Source organism: Tympanuchus pallidicinctus, unplaced genomic scaffold (assembly GCF_026119805.1).
Source record: "Tympanuchus pallidicinctus isolate F22 unplaced genomic scaffold, pur_lepc_1.0 scaffold2, whole genome shotgun sequence".
Taxonomy (NCBI): Eukaryota; Metazoa; Chordata; class Aves; order Galliformes; family Phasianidae; genus Tympanuchus; species Tympanuchus pallidicinctus.
In genome coordinates, this window is record NW_026294721.1 from 40007865 (window position 1) to 40023276 (window position 15412).

The 15412-nt window shown below is 42.1% G+C and overlaps 1 protein-coding gene across 5 annotated transcripts in view; it reads right to left on the bottom strand.

Annotated features, from left to right (window-relative positions):
- Positions 1-15412, bottom strand: part of SLC4A4 (solute carrier family 4 member 4) — a 231487-nt gene that overhangs the window by 191542 nt on the left and 24533 nt on the right. The window contains exon 1 of one of the 5 annotated variants that reach the window (XM_052683187.1): positions 5349-5458. The exons of 2 other annotated variants lie outside the window; for them this stretch is intronic. In XM_052683187.1, the coding sequence (XP_052539147.1) occupies positions 5349-5380 (32 nt within the window). In that variant the 5' untranslated portion in view covers positions 5381-5458. Of the gene's footprint in view, positions 1-5348; positions 5460-15412 lie in introns of those variants that run through there. 2 more of the 5 variants (XM_052683193.1, XM_052683192.1) reach the window with 2 other exon arrangements.

Here is a 15412-nt window from a genome sequence, read left to right on the forward strand (position 1 = left end):
GGAAATGTGTAGCCCAAAACCATAGAGACTCATCACAAAGAAGCAACCTGAGTTCAGATCCCCCACAGGCAATGCCGTCCATCCAAAGACCAGAGTCACAGAGTTAGATACCTTTAGACACAGAAAACTCCTCTGCCTAAACTTGCCATATATTTTAACTGTTGTTCCCAAGTTGAGGCCTGAGAAGAGCAATAGCAGCTCTGTGCTTTATTGAAAACAAATCTGGTGAGAGTAAAGAAGCACAGTAATGTGGAGAAATCTACCCACAAGCCCCACTGCTAAACACAGCAGTTTAAATACCTCTTGTTGTTCCTCCAGATACAGTCCCTGGAGAAAGCTGCAGTGAGCAACCCACACAAGAGCAAAACCTACCTCCTCACCAGGGGAAGGAAGCAATTTGTTTGGTGGAAGCTAAGAGCAAGGACTGTGTGGTGCGCTGCACGCAACAGCAAGGGCTGGCAGTGCATTGCTGAAAAGCACCTCAGAAGCCATTCCTCTGCAAGAACTGCTATGTGGCCAGGCTGACACATACAAATTAGACATGAAGTGTGCAATTGGCCTCAACATCTACTGCCTTCCAGTAAGTAAAATAAATTCAAGGCCTTTTGGACTAAGACTAACAGCAATTAAGGCACCGTATCCAGTAAAAATGTGCAGAAACAATATCTTCTGCCTTAAAAACTAATAAACTTAGGCTTCACCTCAACATTTATGGAGCAACAGGAGACAACTGTCTTGTGACAACATTCTGTTCTCAGGGCATGACACTGTATTGACAGATATGAAGGGACAATATGTTCTGGTGGAGCATTTAAAGAAAATAGTAGTGCTGTCAAAGGGCAAGCTTTCATTTTATGCTTACAAAACACCAGAATAAAATATTTCCTTTGGAGAATTTCACACATCATTTCATTAATATAAACAGGCAAGCATTATCTCCATCTCTCAGAGCCTTGAACTTTTTGCCAGCACTTCCTCACACCATGTTGGTCCCATCTCACAGATCCTTCCCACAAGGGGAGAGGGCATCCTCAAAGCCTCTCCTTATTTCTCTGAGACTAGGTCATTTTCTTACAGAGCTCATGACTGCAGTGGAGCAACAATGAGTTGCCTGCTAGGGCATGATTTTTTTTCTTCATTTTCAGTCTTGGTTTTGGTGGGGAAAAAATGGACAAGACAGGTCACCCCAGCAGCTTACAGGTGGCCCAACCAAAGTGAGGGTAAAACACAACAGAATTGAGAGCCAAAACAACACGAGGTTGAGAGCATGTCACTGGGTTCAACAAGGAATGTGAGGGATCATAGTTTGCACAAGGGGGTTTCCAGATACACATCACAAGGAAATTTATGGTTAACCTCTCCTATCAGTGCACAGCTGCCTCCTGTTGCCCCTGAGTATTTTGCAAATCTCTACACCAAAAGAAAAGGCACTGTCACTTGGGACAGGCCAAGGCAGACTACTGATCCAGGACAGCATCAGAGGCAGGAAGACAGTGCTGCAGCAAAAGTTAGGGAAAGCGGCATCTCCAGCACCCAGAACAAAGTCTTCCGACTTTTTTTTCCCCCTGCTTCCCTGCCTATCTCACTTGGCGAGGTTAAGCTCTGACTTCCTCCTACCAAGACTTTCAGAGCTGATGGGGAGATTCCAAGGGATATTAATTATTGTTTGAAATCACTTCAAAGGACCTTTTCTTCCCCTCTCTTGTATTAATAGCCGGAATGAGGAAATTGGTTTGGATTTCATACTTACATCTGCTCCCCAAACCTGTGCTTATTTAAAGATACTCATCCTAAATCAAGCCTGCTTCTATTAAAAGGCTCCTACTCTACACAAGTGCTCACACCCATGCCTTTCCACTTCCACACATATCTAGAAATCCATGTTCCAACTGGCAGCCAGAGGTGCCAGAAATAACCACAAGAAAGGCTGCCACAAAATCTCCAGCCAAGTTTTGAAAATCCAGGCACTTTACACAAGCATCTATGCTTAGAGAACTTCATCTGATGTTAACCAAGACTCAGTCTTATAAGGTTTGTGTATCATAGATCAAATATCAAAAAATGTAAATGCAAATACTTTTTTTTTCCCCCATAAAAATGTGCAGGATAACAGTTGTTTTACAAGCCTGACAGCTCATACTTCCAGCAGTGTTCTGACATTCTTGCCCCACTTGTACTAGCTAACGGCTGTTTTTCATTCTTAAGACTTTTTTTTTCCAGTGGCCATGCTACAGTGAATTTGGAAACTGTTAAAATTCAATTTCTACATTCCCATGCTTCAAGGTGGAGAACAAAAATAAAAGGAGGAAGAAAGACAAGAATACCATTGGCTGTAAGCCAGCTTTATGCTTCTTACGTTCTCTCACCTGCACTACAGCTGAGAGCAGCCCTGAGTGCTTTCACAAGTTTAATAGCATAGGCATAAGGAAAGAGAATGTTTTGTCCTAACACAGTGTTTTCTGGCCACATCCCAGCCACAGCCTGCTCTCACATCTGTGCTGGAGAATGCCAGCAGGCACAATTTGCGACTGGCAGCCCAGAAAAGACCCAGAGAGTGGGGCAGGAGTTTCTGCAGAGGTCGAGCTTGGTTTTCTCAGCAAGTCACGTTTGCTGCCCTGTGTGTACAGTAGGAGCAGCCATCTCAGATCTCCAGAGCTCTTCCCCAGCCTGCCATCCCCATCTTTTCCTTTTCTGTGGGTACTTAGGTTTCCCCATTCCATACAGACACTGGCTGATCCCAAACAGAAAGTAGAAAAAGGACCTCCTCAGGTTAACCATTAATTGCTTCCTATATGACCTCCTTTCTCAGTGCCTGGCACTTTGAAAGGTTACTCACCTTCTTGTACTGGCACATTACTTGTTGTAGAGATAGGAATGGGATTACTACGTTCTTCCTCTCATGCAAAAGTTTGTGTAGATTCATCCACTTATCAAATAACAAATTTACTAGAGGCATCTGCTTTTGGTGTCATCATCTCCTCCTTTGGCTGACAAAACCTAAACTCTACTTTCCTGTGTAAACATTTTCCACAGGAGAAGGAAAATATTTGCTGTGTGTTTGGACATGCCCTTATTGTCACAATTATAACACAATCTATCATACCTTATCAAGTTGCACATCTTCAGCACATAGACAGTTTATGACAACACATTTAGGAAGCATTCAAATATAGGAAAGAGAGTTACTCAAAGATATATTTATCATAGAATCATAGAATGGCTGGCATTGCAAAATCTCAAGGATTGTCAAGTTCCAACACCCCTGCCACAAGCAGTGTTGCCAGCCACTAGATCAAGTACTAGCTCGGGTTGTCTAAAGCCCTGTACAACCTGGCCTTGAACACCTTCAGTGACAGGGCATCCTTAACCTCTCTAGGCATCCTGTTCCAGCACCTCACCACTCTCAGTAAGAAACTTCCCCCTGACAACTACTCTAAATCTCCCTTCCTTCAGTTTAAAACTATTCCCTCTCGTCCTATCATTATCCAACTGTGTAAAAAGTTGGTTTTGCTCATGTTTACAGAATGGCCAGGGTTGGAAGGGATCTCAAGGATCATGAATCTTCAACCCCCTGCCATGTGCAGGGCCAACAGCCTCCCCATTTAATACTAGAACAGGCTGCTCAGGGCCCCATCCAGTCTGGCCTTGAACACCTCCAGGGATGGGGCATCCACAACCTCTCTGGGCAGCCTGCTCCAGCACCTCACCACTCTCATAGCAAAGAACTTCCCCGTGACATCCAACCTAAATCTTCCCTCCCTAATGTTTATAATATATATGTCCCTATGCTTATAATCTCCCTTTAAATACTGGAAGGCCACAGTGAAGTCTCCCACAGCCTTCTCTTTTCCAGGCTGAACAAGCTCAGATCCTTCAGCCTGTCTTCATAGGGGAGGTGCTCCAACCCTTGGACCACCTTCATGGCCCTCCTCTGGACCTTCTCCAACAGCTCCGCATCTTTTCTGTGTTGGGAGCATCAGGCCTGGATGCAATACTCCAGATGGGGCCTCACAAGGGCAGAATAGAAGGGGACAATCACCTTCCTTGCCCTGCTGGCCACCCTCTTCTGATGGAACTTAGGATACCATTGATCTTCCAGGCTGCAAGCAAACATTGCTGGCTCATATTCTGTTTTTCATCAACAAGAATCCCTAATCCTTCTCAGCAGGGCTATTCTCAAGGAGTTCTTTTCTCTTGTATATGTATCTGGGATTACCTTGACCCAGGCACAAACCTTGCACCTTGCTTTATTGAACCTCATTAGGTTCACAAGGGATCACCTTTCAAGTTTATCAAGGTCCCGCTGGATGGCATCCTTTCCTTCTGCTGTATGAACCACACTGCTCAGCTTGTATCATCAGCAAACTTACTGAGGGTGCTCTCAATCTCACTATCTATATCACTGATAAAGATGTTAAAGACGACTGAACACAAGTCAGACCCCTGGGGGACACCACTCATCACCAGCCTCCATCTGGACATATTTATTCCATATCTTTTTTACAAGGTCTCTCCGAGAAACACAGAGCCCATCAAACACATCTCCTGTATATGCAGTGATCACAAACCAATTCTCTTTGCTGCTCTGCTCCCCAGGTTTGTTTTCCACAATTCTTGGAATGTCAAATTCCAACACTGCAGTGTTTGCTGGCTCTGCTCCCAATTAATAATTGCAGGTTAGATTTGGGTATTTATGGCTGCAGACTAAGGTCTAAGAACATTCAACAGCTTCTGAGAGGAACAGACAGACACACAACCCTTCTTTTCCTAACACAGAACACACTATCTTGCTACCAAAAGATTCCAAGGAGATGTTATGCCACTTATCTTAATAATTTAAACAGATCAAAAAGTTGGCTCAGCAAGAGCATTTGCCACTGACAACAAACCACAACACTGATGTTATCCAAGAAGTAGCAATATGCTAGCACAGGCAAGACAGATCATACATAGGATAAAAATGAACACTCATGAAATCACTCTGTAATCATCAACGTAGCATCTACTAAGCAAGCAGTAACAGAGCAAAACAGACAGGTTTCCACTGGATGTGTGTACTGTTTAAAATAAAGCACAAGGATTAGCAGTCACTTGAGAAGACAGAAGAACTTGCTTTCAAAGGATTCTTTAGTTCCCAACAGCATCCAGAAAGCTCTGCTGCATTAAAACGTCATAATCTGGAGCAAAAGATCTTACACCTGAGAGAGTCTTGTGCAGCCCATATCTTGTATCAGCAAGGGAGACTGTGAAATACTAATCTGCCATGGAAGGAAAAGGAAGCATTGGGAGTTCTGAGTCCCAAGGGATGCTGCCTCTCAGCATACAATCCTAAGGCTGCACAGACCTACCTCCAGTCCACCCACACTTCCAGCTGTTCCATTGGGTTCTTTTAGCAAGAGTAAAAAGGGTCGTTCACAGTGGTTCACCTTCCACATTCACTCCAGCTCAAAGAGAGCCAGAGCCCAGGAAGCATTGTCCTTGCTCAGAGCAACACTTTTTAAACTTCAGGTCTGTTACGGCATTTATTCTGGCCCCCTGCTTCCCTCCCCTCTGCCCCCCCCCCCCCCCCCCCCCACTGAAAAGGATCAAAATAGTCTTCCCCTGTGACATTTTGCTTCTTTTGACCAATCAACTGTGGGAGTGTCTCTATTAAAGCCACTGAGAGCCAGGCAAGAGCAGCGATGCCAGCCAGCATTCGAGTAAGCTCAAAAAGTAGGTGCAACATTGCAAAAACTTAATCTTTCTGCTGCCAGGAAATAGGGCACGGGGTCTGGAACAAATACATATATCCCACTACTACAATTTATCTTGCATTTCCCTTATGTGTAAGCTGAGCCCTACATCTACTGACATTGAAACTAATATGTGTCAGCTTTCTGTCTGTGGTCCAAACTTCCCATCTTGGGGCTGACTGAAGATGGTCCGGCCTTCTCTCTTGCCTCTGGGAAGTTTTCCACAGCCACCTGACCCTTTCACTGCACTCACTTCACTTAATCCCTTCCCTCATGTATTGCTCCTGGAAACATATACAAACCAGCTAAACTCGCTTCTATCTGAGCCCTATCTACAACCCTATCCTGGTACCCCATCACCTTACCACTACATGCCCACATATGTATATGGACACAGACAAGATCAGAGTCTGCTTCAAGTTGCCAAGAAATATAGATGATAATTAATGCAGTGTGCTGAGGGGAAAAAGTTGAATCCAGATCCAGAAGATGATCAGATCATCTGACACCAAAACAAAAATTAATTAAAAAAAAAAAAAAAAAAAAAAAAGAGAAAGCAATGGAGTCAGGATAGAGAGCCAGAGAGCGAATCTTGCTAGCCCCATTCCTGAGGAAGAATTGCCTCAGAGGCCATTCTGCCATCAGGAACCACCAATCCTATTCCTGGTAAGGTAAGGCACCAGACCACCTCCTCAGAGTCTTAGCACAAGCAATTTAAACAGCAGGAAGAACAGAGCCTCCCTACTTTCTTGATGTCTGTAAGCACTGAACACATCTGCACCTTCTGGGTTCAGAGATCAACTCCACAGCACTCCTTCCTGTTTGGTGTGTAAAGATTTACTATCCTGCACCGCATCTATATTGCCTTAATCCTGGTTTTGTATCCAAAAACAAGTACTTGACTACTGTCTTAAAACATAAGGAGTGCCCGCACAAAAACTGTATCACAGACAGAGAGAGATGACTACGTATATTAACTCCTTGCAGACAGCTTTCTCTGAGCATGAAGCACACCTTATTTCCACTTCTACCTAAATCCACCATGTACTTTACTTGGCAGATAGTTCTCCGAGGAGACAGACAGACAAACAGAGCACGTTTGTTTTAATTTTTAAGGCAAGTGTAAGAGATACGATAGAGAACCTGAAAGCTGTTCCCAAGGAAATCCAATCTCTCCTCCATCTTAGACACCATAGGTTTTCTGGAAATAGTATAATTTCCAGCATGAATACCTCAGATAATGTATGGCTGAAGTCCTTTTAAAAACAAAAGTTGCTGTAGTAACAGCTTTGTCTGTAGCATTTGGATATTACTGTACAGAGCTTGCCAGCACTCTGCTCTGAGACCCTGCTGTGCTGTACAAAGACTTACAGACAGCCTCTGCTCCAAAACGCTTAGTATCTAAGTGGGCCAGGCATGCAAAGGAGGTGCTATCCTCAGATTTATAGATGGAGGTACAGAGAGGCACTGACATTCATCTGCAGCATGGATGGAACAAAACCAGCTTTAACTTCACTCTAGTGCCTCACCCAGTTTCCTCTGTAGTGCATCCCAGCACACTTCGAGGCAATGGAAACTCATTATTAGCTTCCAGTTAAGGTTTGGAGATTTTTTCCATCCATAATTAACTCTTTACAATGCTTAGATTTTCTTGTTATCATTTTGCTAGAAATTTTAGGAAGTAGGGGAAACATTTTAAAACTGAAACTTTAAAGCTGTGATTTGAATGATAATAAATAACAAAAATAATATTGCAGAAAATGTTGGTTTTTTTATTTTTAATTTTTTACCTCAGAAGTTAATCGACAAATAATTTCCACAGTTAGAAAAAAATCCAACAAGTTTGAACACTGCAACAAGGCTTTTGTTTTTAGAGCCACGCAACATATTGTTCCATTAGGCAGTGGTGGAATCAAACAAAAGGAACAGCTTTTGTGCTTGCTACTTTCAAGTGCCTGTCAGATTGTACCTTATGCAGAAAAGCTGTTCTTTCAAACTCACAGGATCACCTTATCTATCTCCAAGCCTATCATCTTCAGACTGCTTTCCCTCTTTGTTACTGCGGTACTTTTGTTGTCCCTTATCTGCAGACACTCCCAACCCTCCTGTTACCTCACTTCCGTAACCAAAAACATTCTGAGCCAAAAGTTCCAACTCCTTTTCAAGCGCAGATGCACAGTGTAGCTTCACAGAAGTATTTGTAATACCCCAAAGCCTACTGATGTAACAGAAGTTTACCAGGATCCTTATACTTATCTCAACTCCAATGTAGCTCTTAACCTTCAACAAGGTTTCCAAAACCACCTCCACTACATCATCACATCTAGCACTCTCCAAGTAACCTGCCAGACTTATCAACACTACATAAGAGAGGAATAGAAACTGTGGTGTCAGAAAACAGCAAGCCTGATTTTGGGGAGCGCTACAGCAGCAAGTACTGCACAAGCACCAGAGTGCACAAACTCACCCTACCAATACAAGATCTACTGCATTTTATGGAACACTGCTCAAGACTGACTAGATAGCATCTATCATCCTGCAGCCAGCTCTATTACCAAGTGTTGTGATGTATTCTGGTTTATGAAACAGAAACATGACTGCTTTCATGCCTAGTCCAAAAGAAATTGGTACCACCAAGCTATCTGACAACATACAAGTCTGATACAACCTGAACGCATAACATCAGCCTGATAACAGTCTGTCAGGTTATTCTATTGCTGTTGTTTTTACCCCCCGTTGCAAAGCTGCAATGGCACTCTGATATTAACTTTACTTAGGAAGAAAGCCAAAGCAATACTTTTAACAGTCCAAGAACACCTAATAAAGAATTGAATTGTATTCAGCTCAAACATAAAAGAAAGGAGAAAAAAAGTTAAAAAAAAAAAAACACCAACAACAGAAGAACACCAAAGAGGACTCGTTATTTATCTCTCCTTTAAGACATAACATTATAAGGATTTCAGTATATTGGAAGAAACTTACTGTTGATGTCATTAAACTGCTTGGAAGAGGTACTATTCCAAATTCAGTCTGCAGCCATCATAAAAAAAAAAAAACAAGAGAATTTCTAATGCTTCAGCTCCATGGAAATTAATACCAGGTAGGGGAGAGTGCTTTAAGCCAAACAAAGCTATTTTTAACTGTGTATTAAAATGTACGTTTCTAGTTGCTACAGCTAGAACTATTTTCAGAGAAGTAGTAGTACATACTGCAGCACGTTGCAGCACTGAGCACTTGGGATGCATCTTTAAAGATAAATCACAGAATAACATACAAAGGTTAAGTGAAAACCAATTCCATCTCTTGAGAGCCTGCTTTGCAGCACAGGGCATATAAAACCTGCCACTGCTGAGGCAAGGAAAATAGCAAGCGCCAGGAAATAGTTGTAAAGCTGTGGCAGGAATGCATTCTGGATGAGCCATTTGATCATGAAAAGATGCATTGGAAAGTCAAGGTAGAGCTGCAAATTATGTAAATTCAAGAACATTGCTTTCAGTCTTTCTTTCTCCCCTACAAGTGAGAAGTACCACCACTAAGCACTCCTTTTTCTAAATATGCAGGTAAACTTTCACAGCTGCCTGTGTTAAGCCACAGCACACGTCAGGAAAAGTAGTTCCCCTCTCTTGGTTACTTGCCTTTGAAAATGACTTTATTTCTCCTCTTTTCAACACCAAAGGTCCATCATTCCCACTGCAGAGAAGCCAGAAAATTGAAGATGAGAGCAGGTTGCTCACACTCAGCCCTTAGGGACCAAGCAGTGCTAGCCTCTAGTGTGTGCTCCATACCCAGCTCTGCCTCCTTTCTGAAAGGCCCTCTTCAAGCACAGAGAAGGAAGCTGTTTGCACCACCCCTCCTTGCCAAACTTCTGGGCTCCCTACTGGAGGGCTTGGGGACCTCACAAGAATGACAGGCTGCAGTAAGATCATTTCTCAGGCTGGTCCCATCCCATTCTACTAACTTTGGCTTCCTGCCTTCTGAATCTCTACAAAAGGCAGCACTCTCTCTTGGAAGAGCCACAATTCAGTCCCAAATACATTTGTTCTGAGACATCTAAAAAAATTATAATAATAATAATCATCCTGTTTTGCCTGTAGTCCAGGTAGCAGCATGAATCTCTTTAAAAAGCATAATTATATCCGCAGGTTATACAGCTACTAGTTTGCATGCACTCCAGCACCTGAGGAATTGGCTGATGTAGTCATCAAGCCACTCTCAAGGATGCTTGAAAAATCATGGTGGTCAGGTGAAGTACCTGGTGACTAGAAAAAAGGCAATGTCACTCCTATTTTTAAAAAATGTAGAAAGGACAACCCAGGGAACTACCAGTGTGTCAGCCTCACTTCTGGGCAGGGAAAGATCACGGAGCAGATCCTCTCAGAAGCAGGAAAACCACTTTAGGTTCAACAAAGCCAAGTGCAAGGTCTTGCACCTGATTCACAGCAATCTCTGCTATCAAAGCAAGCTAGGAAACTAAAGAATGGATCACAGCCAAAAAGGACTTGGGAGTTCTAATAGATGAAAAGCTCCAGCCGTGAGCCAGCAATGCACCCTCACAGCCCAGAAAGCCAACTGTATCCTGGGCTGCATCAAAAGCACGGTTAGCAAGCAGGTTGAAGAAGGTGACCCTAACCCTCTACTGGTGAGACCTCACCTGGAGTACTGCATCCAGATGCGAAGTCCTCAGAACAGGAGAAAAGAACCTGTTGGAGCATGTCCAGAGAGCCACAGAAATGATCCAAGGAAACACCTTCCATGGGAATGTTAACCTAGGGCTGATGTCAGTGAAAGAGCTGGCACTGTTCAGCCTGAAGAAGAGAAGGTTCCGGGGAGACCTCAGAGTGGCCTTTCAGTATCTAAAGGGGGGAATATAAAAGGAAGAGGAAAGACTCTTGTCACGGTTTTATGACTTTTGTTTTCAGTATTTCACATCCAACATCAAATAGTGCACTGGAAGCTAAAGAGTTAATGCTCGTGTTCCATGCACATAACAGGTTAAAAATAGATGATCATTGTGGTCCTTTTCAACCAAGGCCATTCTATGATTTATTAGCCTTCAATTGCAATTATATTGTTTTATCCTGCATTCCAATGTATTTTATAGTAAATTAACTATAGATTAAGTAATAATTAACTCAGATCATTGCCACTGTTTTGCTTTTAGGCCCATCTCCTTACCCTTTTCACTTCCCCAGGGCATGGGTCCATATGTGTCCCCTTGCCCCATTTAGTCACAGAACTGGGCAGAACCAGCCTGTCAACTGTTGACAACTCTTTAGCAGGGTCTGTTGTGATAGGGGAAATGGTTCAAATTAAAAGAAGGGAGATTCAGATTGGACATAAGAAAAAAGGTGGTAGGTTTTTTTTGTTTGTTTGACTGTAAGCATAGTGAAGCACTGAAACAGGTTTTCCAGAGAGGTAGTGAATCCCTCATCCCTAGAGACATTCAAGGTCAGGCTGGATGGGGCACTGAGCAGCCTGATCTAGCTGTTCATTGAAGGGGACTTAGAGTAGGTGACTTTTAACAGCCCCTTCCAACTTGAACAGTTCTACGATTCCACATATACTTTGTCAGAATGAAGACTCATACTGCACATTTTATCAACATACTATATTCCTCTGATTTTTGGTCAGTATCAGAGAAATGGTTATTGAAAACTTCATAGAGGGCCTGCCATCAGTCCAGCTGGATCAGAAACAGTTAACTTAAAATGACCTGGAAGGGTTCAGTCTTAGACCTGTGGAGATTACTCAAAATCCTCACTCAGTTCCACCACAGCAGTGAAGAAGAGACAAGGGAACAATAGGCAGGAGAGAAAGCAGGGATGAAAATGGCCCAAGATTAGTTTTGCTGAAGAAAGGAAGGGAAAATAGAGCTCAAGGAAAAAAACAGAAGAGGAATATCCACACTGTAAGCCCCAGCTTCTGCTTACTAGGAGGCTACTTGTCCCAGCCCTTCAGAAAAAAAACATCCCTATTTGCAATAGGTGTTGCACTACCTAGCTCACTTCAGCAGCTCGTATTTATAGAAAAGCGTTGTCCTCACCCCACCGGCTCTTCTATCATATTGCAAACATTGCTTCCCTCTACTTCCATTATCTCAGATTACACGCAGGCAGTGCAACGTAACACGCCAATGAAAGTGACACTTGCCCAGCTAGCATGCTACCACCACTTCACATACTCCTCTCAGATCCTATCTAGAGATAGCAAGCTGCCTTCACAAGTGCCACGCAGCAGAGGATGGCAGAGGCACCTAGCGGCTAGGGCACTTAGCTGGAGTGCAAAGAACATGCATTTTATTCCCGAGGATGCCACCATGTTGCTAAAGTGACTTGAACAATACAAGGTTTTTATATGCAGCCTGAGTGTCCCCATCCGTTAAACTGGGATACCGATCCATGACTCCTTTTATGCGGCCTTTTGAGAACCACAGAAGAAAGAAATTCATTTAATTGCATTGACAGAAAAGTGCAGAAAGCTTGCCCCTCTCAGTTGTTTTGCTAGTGGGACCAGGATTTTACAGAGGTCCTGCCTTGAATTTCAGAAAACGTTGCTGAATTACTTAGAAATGCTAGCAAAGTTTCTTTAACTTCTGTTCCTTAATTTCCATTATACAAACAGCAAGAAGAACGGCCCTTCAGGTCAGTCTGAGAATTAACGAGCAAAAAAGTACAAAGATCCTGAAGTGAAGGGAGAGTATTCTTCGCCATACACTTCAGACCTTCTGAAAGAAAAAGTGGGGCATATCCTTAGAAAGTGCAGGTTTATTTTCAGGAATGTTTGAAGTTGTTGATAAATTTACAAGTTGAAGGATTGCTTAATGAGCTCCTTGAATATTTTTTCCTCTTAACATTCTCTCCTCTCTTTATTGAGTTTTTAAAAAATATAGAGTCTGAGGCACTAAATAGCAAAAAAATTAAAAACTAATGCTTTTTTTTCCCTCTAAAGTCAAAAGCAAAAGCATTTTTATCAGCTCTAAAGATTTTAAACAAGCTACAGTAACCAGCAAACAAACACAATTTGACAAACCTAATGCATCAAGTTAAAATATAAAAACTGATCTTGAAAACTTTTGAACTTGCTTTTCCAAGAGGAGGAGGAAAGAACCGATTTAAAAAATTAAGCTGGGCAGACACAAGGCTCTGGCCACCAGGGAGACTGCAAATGCATTATTGTTATTTGTTAGACTATTATTGGACTGCCATACTTGAACTTATAGTCTTGTTGTGCCTTTGATGGTAGAACCCCTGACTTGAGGAGGTCATAGACAAATTCATTCTCAACAGGGGAGAGAAACGAAAGGAAACAAAGACAAGGAAGAATAAAACAACATGCTCTTTCTCATGTATAGGAACTTGATTCTCACAAAAAAAAAAAAAAAAATCCCCTAAAGAGCCCCTAACTTTATTCCAGTCAGCTTTCTGTCTGCCAGAACGCATCACCAAGTATTGCAGAAAGTTATTTCACCTCCTGAAAGCTCTTTGAAATTTCTGTCTTCTGAGATTTCTATTTATCTTCCATTCATCCCTCTTTTGACACTCAGCAAACTATGGATTACAATGCACCTTAACCAACAACAAAGGTAAATCATCCACTTAGATACTTCTATATTTTTTAATTATTTGCTTTGTGATAATGAGAATCACAGATAGAAAAAACACAGGAGACTACATATCGCAACACGGCCAGTTGTGTCTGAGACCTGCCTTTCATAGGATAATACTGCTCACTCTGTTGCTAATGCTACAGTGGCCACATTAAGAGCATGCTGTTAAAGCAGATTTTTAATTTGTGATAGTTTTGTGAGGCCATTTTGTACCACAGCTTTTTTTTCACATTCAGGATATAGCAAAGCAATCTGAAACAGTTCACACTCTTGTGCAACCAAGAATTTTGTTATAAACTCCTGCTTTGCAAGCTACTTTACAAAATTCTCAAGTGTCAGCAGAAAACTTACAGGTTTATGCATTTCAATACTTCTTTGTGTGTAGCTCTGTAGGAAGGTTTAAGCGCTGAATCTATATGCTTCCTACCAACAAGACATATAACATTCTGTATTTCAGTTACAAAACAGCACCAGACTCAAAGGCCACATGCATCATATTCTTGAATGACAAAAAGTTACTTACATTGAGTAAACATTTCAATCTTAGAAAAATCTCAGTGCACCCAAATGCTATTTAAATAGCTATCAGTCCATCTTGCTGGTTCAGTAGACCTTTGCTTGTAAGTATGAAAAAAAAAAAAAAAAAAAAAAAAAAAAAACAACCAAAAAAAGACATACACCAAGATTGGTATCTTCCCACTAGAGTCATCTATCCTCTCCCACCTCCCTTCCACCATGAAAGAATGTGACCAATGCTTGAACCACATTTTGTTCTAACTTCCCAACTGCTGGCACAGAAGTAGGATAAAAAGGAAGCTTAAATCCTGCTCACATCCTGGCAAGAAATTCTCTTTCTAGTTCTTACAGCATTACCGCAAAGGTATGAGCAGAAGGAGCCTTTCAGACTACCAGGGAATCTGGTAGCAATATATTTAGTTAAGAGGGCATATGGCAAAGGGTGATAACAGCACCTTCAAATGGGATTTCGGCACAGCAGAGCAATATCAAGTAATGAAGAAGAAAAATTGGCTCACCTCTTCCAATAACAGCTCAAGAAAAGTGTGAACTCTATCCAGAGAGATGCTGCTCCCTCAGCTGCTAATCCTTAACTGAGGCTTCACCCCTTCCAGTCATTCCAGTGCATTGCTTACATCTGGGCTCCCTGGGTTAGCCACACCTTCTCACCTGGTGCTCAATCCTTGGTTCAGGCAGTGTCCTGCTAATTGCGGTGCAGAGGGCCTTAGCTTTGCAGATGGAGGGATGAGGGCAGGGGAAAGTAGTCATGAAAATGATCTGCAAGAAATGACTTTTCTTTTCAACTCAACCTAAAAGAATTTAACTAGGAAAGCTGCAGGCCTCCCTGTTCTCTATAATGTCAGTGATTCTGCCCTTTCAGACCTCATCTCCAGGGAATGCATGGGAACTTTCAAGCTGGGCAGACTGTAGATGTCTTGCATTGATATGCTCCTCATTATTAAGCAGGGCACATATATGATTCTGCAGGAAAGGCTGGACATAAACAATACATTCTGGGTTGTAAATAATTAGCCAGCCTCTTATCTTTTGAGCATACCATTCATATCAAATTCCTGTGGTACTCAACACCTAAATACTACTTTTCTCCACCTTTCTTTTCTCTTCCCTTCCAATTAGATACATCTCTATCCTTGTTGTATCTTTTCTAAAACATATTGTAGAAGTTACTGCAAGATCTAATTAAAAGTGGTTATAATTAGCCATGTAGTATTTCTTCTCACACTTAAGTATATGAGCAATCAACTGAAGTTACCTAAGCTCACAACATGAGGGCATTTATATGATGCAAAGACACACAAAAAAACTACTTCCTCTCAAAGCTGACACCTAGTTGTTACATTTGTAGAATTGGCACTCAAATGCCATAAAGCGTCGTGTGCCACAAACATCACTGGATGAAGCAGCCCAGATTCCGAAAACAGGCTTCATCTTTCTGAAGCCAAGGAACTTGACCACTGCTACTATCAGACCTGGCACATATTGTTAAAAGATCACCAAAAACAAGAGCTCTAGAATGGTCTCCACAGTTTTTCTTAAG